Source organism: Marmota marmota, unplaced genomic scaffold (assembly GCF_001458135.2).
Source record: "Marmota marmota marmota unplaced genomic scaffold, marMar, whole genome shotgun sequence".
NCBI classification, from domain to species: domain Eukaryota; kingdom Metazoa; phylum Chordata; class Mammalia; order Rodentia; family Sciuridae; genus Marmota; species Marmota marmota.
The window spans coordinates 6003787-6011950 of NW_025999968.1; the positions used below are offsets into that span (position 1 = coordinate 6003787).

The 8164-nt window shown below is 34.4% G+C and overlaps 1 protein-coding gene across 2 annotated transcripts in view; it reads left to right on the top strand.

Moving 5' to 3' along the window:
* Positions 1-3702, top strand: part of Naa50 (N-alpha-acetyltransferase 50, NatE catalytic subunit) — a 26727-nt gene extending 23025 nt beyond the window's left edge. For both annotated transcript variants that reach the window (XM_015478502.2, XM_015478504.2), the window contains exon 5: positions 668-3702. In XM_015478502.2, coding sequence (XP_015333988.1) covers positions 668-845 — 178 coding nt within the window. In that variant the 3' untranslated portion in view covers positions 846-3702. The remainder of the gene's footprint in view (positions 1-667) is intronic.
* The last annotated feature ends 4462 nt before the right edge of the window (positions 3703-8164 follow it).

Sequence of the window (8164 nt, forward strand, 5' to 3'; positions counted from 1 at the left end):
AATTCAACATGTGTCTTTCATTTCAAAGGAAGACAACAGATTTGAGACCCTAGTTTTAAAGTTTTTTATCATTATTTTTCTGCTTTTGTCTGTATGGCCTCTGATTCCTGCCTACGGTTATCTAAACCTCACCCCACCTTTAGTTTCTTTTTTGTATTGGAGATTGAAACCAGGAACACTTTACCACTGCGCTACATCTCCAGTTCTTTTTTATTTATTTTGAGACAGCATGTCACTAAGTTACTGAGGGTCTCATTAAGTTGCTGAGATTCGACTTGAACTTCTGATCTTCCTGCGTCAGCCTCTGGAATAGCTGGGATTATAGTTGTGTACCACCACACCCAGCTATTTAATCCATGTTTAATTACAGGAATCTTTTTTTTCCCCCGCTTACTAGCAAAAGTAGGGCTAGTTTTCCCTTTGTTAACTGTAAGACTAAATATTCTTACTGAGCCTTCTTCTCCTAGCCACGTCTTTCGAATGGAATAATTCAGTTAAAAATAAAAAATCATCAATTAGTGGTAATTGATAGTATTAGTTGATTGTGATTGTAAAGAAAATGTACAAAAAAAATAACATTCTAATTCAAAGTTGAAGCTCTGTGTGGAGAATACTTAAAAGCTGATGAAACTTTAATTTACTTTCTTTATAACCTTTTATATCTCAGGCACGTTCAGATCAGCAATGAGTCAGCAATTGACTTCTACAGGAAGTTTGGCTTTGAGATTATTGAGACAAAGAAGAACTACTATAAGAGGATAGAGCCTGCAGATGCTCATGTGCTTCAGAAAAACCTCAAAGTCCCTTCTGGTCAGAATGCAGATGCGCAGAAAACAGACAACTGAACAAATTACAAATGAACTTTCTTGCACTTGCTTGTCGCCAAATAAAAGAGAGGCCCATTGATTCCCTGCCCCTGTCCCCCGCCTTTCCTAAGTTTTCCTCCCTACTTGTTCCTTTTTTTCCTCATTTCTTTTCTTCCTCTAGAAGTTTTAATACTTTCAAGGACTTTTAAAAATAATCATGTTTGGATTGTTTTAGTTTTTCTTTCTCTCTCTCTCTCTCTCTCTCTTTTTTTTTTTTTTTTTTTTGGTGTGTGTGTGTACGGTGGTTGTCTTGAAAGAAGGAGAAGGTAGATCTGTTTAGTTTCACAGTTAAAATGTATGGTCCCAAAATTTGGGTGTCAGATGATTTCAATTTTATTTTTTTCCTTATTTCCTGCTTTCACATTGAAGGGCAGAGCCTACAGATATTGTTTATTTCTAAAGATAAAAAGAAGCAGCAGCAATATCTTGTTCTGTAATTCATAGACAAGTTTAGTGTGTTTGTGGTACTCTAGGTTCTTAAAAACTATTTGTGGGATGTTAATCCCTAGACATTGCCTTCACTCCACCTTTAGTCCTTCTGAGCACTTTCTCAGAAGTTGGACCATTTTTATCTTCGTAAGAAATATCAAGTTTATTTAGGTTTTTAAAGCAATTTTTTCCCCGACTGATGGATGAGGCAGTTTGGGTAGGTTGTGTTATATTTTGGTCTGAAAGCATTTGAGTTAAACTGCTTTTTTGCTAATGAGTGAGCTGGTTATTAGAAGATTTGTTTTTCTTTGCTATTGATATTAGAGTCATTAATTTTTAGAGTATGAGCTGGTGAAAAAAACTTTTTTTATTCTCCCAGCTAGAGATATGGCCTTTAACTGACCTAAAGAGCTTTGTTGTGATCTTTTTTTTTCCCCCAACCTTTTTCCTTCAGCAAACCCAATAATAGTCTAACCTTAAAAGTGGAGTTGATGTCCTTATAGGTCAGTATCCCTAAGTCAACCTAAAGCAGGTATTTTCTCGTAAACATATTAAAAAAAAATACCTAAAAGGAAGCCTAGATGGACTGTGGCACAATAAATGCATTTAATGTCAACTAATGCAGGTTGTTAATTGAAAGTGTGGCCACTGAACATTTGATTGTATAGGAAAAAATATCTAAACAGTATTTTTGAGAATAACATAGCTACGTTATTGCTTATCTGTTGGAGAACATCCCAGATTTGCTTATACTCTGTGCCTACAATATTGAGTTTAAGGATTTGGGATAAGGGGAATTGTTAAACAAATTGCTTCTAAGAAAGATAGAAGCATAAAGTGTTAAAAATGCAGATATCACTGTGACCTCCTCTACTGACAGACTGGTTTTTGTCAGAACATTTTCTGACACGTAGAGAGTGGCTTTAACAGGTTGATAACTTTATGAGAGACATCTGGAATACTTGTGTTTTACTCCCATTGCCCCATCTTCAGCATTTAGAATTTTTTGGTTTGTCAGTAGTGATGGTTCAAGAAATGCTCTCATTAGACTTTACAAACAATGCACAGGGCTTGAGTTTTCTGTCATTTGACTTTAAGGAAGTTTGATTCGTAATATTGATCCTCATGTAAAATTCTGGTATAAAAGTCTCATCTCCAAATAGATTAAATGACAATATTATTTTATAGAATGTACACACTTTATATCCTTAAGTTTTTATTTGTAAGTGTGAGAGTACAAAGTAAAATAGACTTCCGTAGTCTTGAGTGCCAAGAAAAATATAAGAAAGGAAGATGGCTGGTGAATGAATTTTTAGTGTTCTAATCTTAAATTAGTAAAAATGTAGAAAGACCACACTGTTTTCTTCATTATCAATTCCTTAAACAATCCAAATGTAGGCTTAGAAGAAAAGTTTAGCATTAAGCACCTTTACCTTTGTGGATAAGATTCAGCTTGCTCTTGACAAGAAAAGAGTGCTTGAGTTACAGGAAGTGTAATTAGTGTGAAGAATTCAGCCTTTTTGTAAACTTCCAGATATCAAAATAGATTTTGATATATAACTGAGTTTTCTGAGATGACACTGCCTCTATTTCTATATCCATTTCACCTGGACTTTCTAAGCAGTCCTATGAATGTATCCCTATATGTGGTTATCAAAAACCGAATAGCTGCCTCACGACAATTAAGTACTTGTTATTTAAAGAGGGAAAAATATTAAAGTTTGAATTGAGTTTGTAGGCTTTCTGTCATTTAGTTTCTTTTTCCACACTAGTTAAAAGATTTAACCTAAATTCTGAGTGTTTGTAAAGGGTTAACTATCCTACATCAAACTTGTGTTAAATAATTCCATCCACTTATACAAGAAGAAGATTTGGAAGAAGTAGAAGTTGGGCACTAGTTTGTATGCCTATGAGTCAGTAAAGACTAAAGTAATACCCCATGTTGAGTTGATTATTTTGATATATGATAAAAAATAATCTTTGAGGTAAAACAGTAATTCTGTTAACTGGAAGATCACAGGATATATCCATCATATTTTTCAGGACAGATAGTTTTTACAGTGGGGCAAGTAGGTTAAATTTATACTGTATGGAATTTGCATTTAGGTTCTAAAGAAAAGAATCTGTAGAGAAATCTATGCAATGTATAATTTGTCCAGATTAGTTTTCATTTGAGGAAAGGAGTTCTGAAATATCTTCAAAGTTTACTCATCAATTGAAAATCTTTCAAAAAGAGATTATTAGGAAACTGGTGTGTGGTGGTGGAAAAGAAAAGCTCCCTCAGTTTTTGGAGGGAAAACTTTAAAATTACTTTAATGGCTAAGTTTACTTGGTGCAGTTAAGAATTAAACTTGTCAATTTTAACATTGCTGTTACATCTGAAATAAACTTATGTGATGTTCTGGTAGTGATCTGTGATGTCCATAAGTGTCAAAGAATACCCTGCATTTTGCTGAATTCTGCAGTTGGCAACTGTATATAGTCATTGTATACTGTTGCCCACACTATTTACTTCATATTTCTTTTAAGTCTAATTTAAAACTCATTACAATAGCTCAGGTGTAACCAAAGCATCCTAATTCAGACCTTTTGGAACTCACTAGAAACACTTTAAATATCTATAGTTTAATCCTATCGGAGAAAAAATATCCAAGGAGCTGGCCTGCTACTGTTTTGAATCTAATTTTTAAAAAATACATGGCACTTAGGCTGCAATATAATCAATAGTGTGTATATCTACAGATATGTACATTCAGATTTTTTTCTTTTTTAAATATAGTTTTGCACTTAAGAATCAATTAGGGAATTTAGGAATTGGATTCTTTTCCTGATATCAAACAAATATGAATTGAAAATTTTATTTTTAACAGCATGAACTTAATAATACTTAATATTTCAGTCAAGACTGGTAATTTAATTTTACTTATTCCATTCAGGAAACAATGGGCTATCTTTGCCCAGTGTGCCTTATTTATAACATAAAATTAAGCAGCTTAAAATAATAAACACTGTCTCCCACAGTTTCCAAGGATCTAGGTGCGATTTACCTGGCTAGTTCGGCTTGGGATTTCTTCGGGTTTGCAAAGGAGCTGTCAGCCAGGGCTGCTGCATCTTGAAGGTTTGACAAGGGCTAGACAAGCCACTTACGAAATGGTGCAGTCACCTAGCTGTTGAGCCTCAGCTCCTCATTATGTTAAGTGTTGGATTTAAGTTTCCATCACAGATTAATATAAAAATAACCACATTTGGGGTTGGGGTTGTGGCTCAGTGGTAGAGCACTTGCCTAGCATGTGTGAGGCACTGGGTTCATTTCTCAGCACCACATATAAATAAAGGTCCATCAACAACTAATAAAAAAAAAAAATACCACATTTGTGATGGAAGCTTAAATCCAACATTTAGGAAGATATCCTACTGTCCACAAAACATTTATTTAGAGTCCACAAAAATTCAAGACATCTGCCAGGCGCAGTGGTGTGCACCTGTAATACAAGTGGCTTAGGAGGCTGATAGGAGGATGGTGAGTTCAAAGCCAGCCTTAGCAACAGTGAGGTGCTAAGCAACCTCTAAATAAAATACAAAATAGGGCTGGGGATGTAGCTCAGTGGTCGCGTGCCCCTGAGTTCAATCCCTGGTACTAAAAAAATAAAATTCAAGACATCTGAACTCATAAGGGATTTAAGTGGAAATTAAGGATGTGTTAAATGGCTGTAGAGTCAACAGGTTATCTGATTAACAGATTTTTTTCCTTTGGCCAAATTTCTGAACCTCATGTAGTTAGCTCATCTTTGAAAAGTCATTGACAATATCAAAAGTGCTCTGAAGATTTAAACATCTTGAATTTTATCACTGGCAGTCTACCCTAAAGCATAGTAAAACTGTCAAGATTCTGTATATGTATTATTTCCACAAATTTTCTGGGCACCTGTTCTTCTAAATTCTGGGTCTACAGTTAGCAAGGCAGTACTTGGCCTCTTTTAAGGTAAGTAAAATTCTATTTTAAGTAGAATTCATGTGACAGCCTTCCTTTACTAAAGTGAAAATCAGTTCCCTCAAAGGTCTTGATTTTACTTTTAACTTTGAAAAGAACTTGACGGAAAGAAATATTCCCTACATTGATAGGTTTTTCTCTTACCATTGGTTCAAGTATAAACAAAAAGACTTAATGATCACAGATTAGCTTAAATCTGGTGATTTAGCTTGAGATCATGTCAGACAAATTAGGATTGATTTCCTACATAATTTAACACTTTATCTCAGGATCCAAATGCCTCATTAGGTCTTTCCTTCATTTTGGTTTCTGATTAACACAGACTTCTCCTCCAGTTCTAGGAATTCCTTTCTTTTATTTATTTTACATATAAGCTGAGTTGTATGGCTCCTGATTATATTTGCCTGTGCAAGTGACATCATACTTTGTCTTATTTACTATGTGATAGTTTAAACACTTGAATTCAAGTGTAACTTCCCCAACTATTCAGCACTTACTAGCATCTCCATCCCCCACCACTTTTTCCCCCTAATCTTGGTTTACATAAAATTATCTAGTGTCTCCAAGTCAAAATTCTGCCTATAATATGTACTCGGGAACAAATTAGTGTCCTAGAATATCACAGGTCCTCAAGTTTTTTGTTGTTTTGTTTTGTTTTTAAGTGCTTGTAATTTACAGGGTTAGTACCCAGACTTACAGGATCCCACAAGCATCAGGCACTGACATGAAAAAAAAAAAAAAAAAAAGGGTGTATGAACCTGCCCTGGTATTGCCTAGTAGAATGGTAGTAAACATTTATTTTTCAATTGTCATGAGAGACTGTTGAGATGGAAGGCATATTTTTTACAGAGTTTTGGAGAAAACAATTTTGAGTCAATACAAACAATAGTTAACAATGTCATTCTTTTTGCATTTTTTTTTTCCCAATTTGTTTCCTCTGACAGGTTACAAGACAGTCTGAATTTGTTGTTGGTTTTTGTTTTGGTACTGGGGGTTGAATTTTACCACTGAACTACATCCCCACGCCCTTTTATATTTTATTTTGAAACAGGGTCTTTATAAGTTGCTGAAGCTATCTTTGAACTAGTAATCGTTTCTCAGCTTCCCAAATTGCTGGGATTACAGGCATGTGCTATAATTCCTTGTTTGCTTGAGTTTTAAGAGTGAAGGGGTGTCTTTTTTTTTACACAACAACATTCATTGCCAACCAAATGAATTTAATAAAGCTTAACGGAAATATCAGGAACTTTCTACCAATTAGAAACTGGAAAACACCCATTCACACTGATCACAAAGGAAATAACTCAGTAAAAACAGCTTTCACAAAGCACAAAGTTTCTTTGGTACTTAAAAAGGAAGATGTACTGAATGAGTTAATGGAAGAGATGTCATATTCATGGATATAAAGGGTATAAATTGTCTATAAAAATGTCTGCAAAACATTGAAATTTAACACAATTCTAACAGGCATACTCAACCAGGAAACTGATAATTAAGTTTAGATCACTGTCACGAGAAATGTTGTTGAGTAAAATATTTCCATTGAGATATCATAAGGCCATAGCAAAGAAGTGTCTTATAACTGGTGTGAGGTAACTAGTTAACAATGGCAAAAACAATTTAGGACCAAGGTAATTGATCAAACATCAAATACTAGGGGGAAAATATTAATCATTAATTTGTAAAGCTTTATAGTTGGGCTGTAATAAAAGTCAGATTTAATAGAACTACAAACTATGTATTAAGAATGAAAGTTTTAGCTGGGCACAGTGGCACACACCTATTATCCCAGTTGCACGGGAGACTGAGGCAGGAAGATCACAAGTTCAAAGCCAGCCAAGCAACAGTGAAATCCTGCCTCTAAATAAAGTATAAAATAGGGCTAGGAGTGTGGCCCAGTGGTTGAGTGGGCTGAGTTCAATCCCTGGTACNNNCCCCACCCCCCCAAAATCAATGAGATAATTGATAATGGAAATATGATTAAGGAAAAAAATATAATAAACAGGCAGTTTACAAAAATACTGCTTTGCTTTTGCTTAATGATGACAGTTTTAGGATATTTTTTATCCTGCCAGGCCTAACTACACTGCTTCGTGTTGGATTCATTATTTACAATCACACTTGAGACCTTATACTGTATTAGGCACTGTGATTGGTGCCATTTTACACTCTACTAAGAGCCTTGTATTATATACTTATAAATTTGCTAAGATTTTGGGGGTGTAGCTAAGTGATAGAGCACTTGTTCAGCATGTTCAAGGTCTTGGATTCAGTCCCCAGTACTGCAAGATAAATATTAAAGTTTGCTAAGAGGGTAACCTTTTGTAAGTGTTCTTGAAGACAGAAAAAAACTAGGAAATGGTGGATATATTATGACATTGTGGTGGTGGCTTCATAGATATGTACTTTCTCCAAATTCTTCAAGTTCTGTAATGTGTGTACAGCTTTTTGTATGTCAATCATACCTCAATTAAATCCTTTTATTTTTTAAGCGTTGACCAATTAGACCAAATCATGGGCCATAATGTAAGCCACAATACATTTACAAAGGTTGATACTATATCTGCAATATCTCTATATAAATATTTAGAAATTAAACATACTTTTAAATAACTCATGTCTTAAGAAGTCACCAGAAATTAGAAAATATTAAACAAGGAAAATTAAAAGTATATCAAAAGCTGCAGGATGCAGTTGTAAAAGTGTTTGAAGGATAATGTATATTGGATGTATGCATGTAAAAAGAAGATCCTGAATCAAGGACCTAAAGGACCTAAGTTTAAATTTTAAGAAACTAAGAAAGGCTTAGTGCAATGGCACACACAGATTACCAAGATTAGAATGAAAGAAGAGACTCACTATAGAACTTAAAATAAAA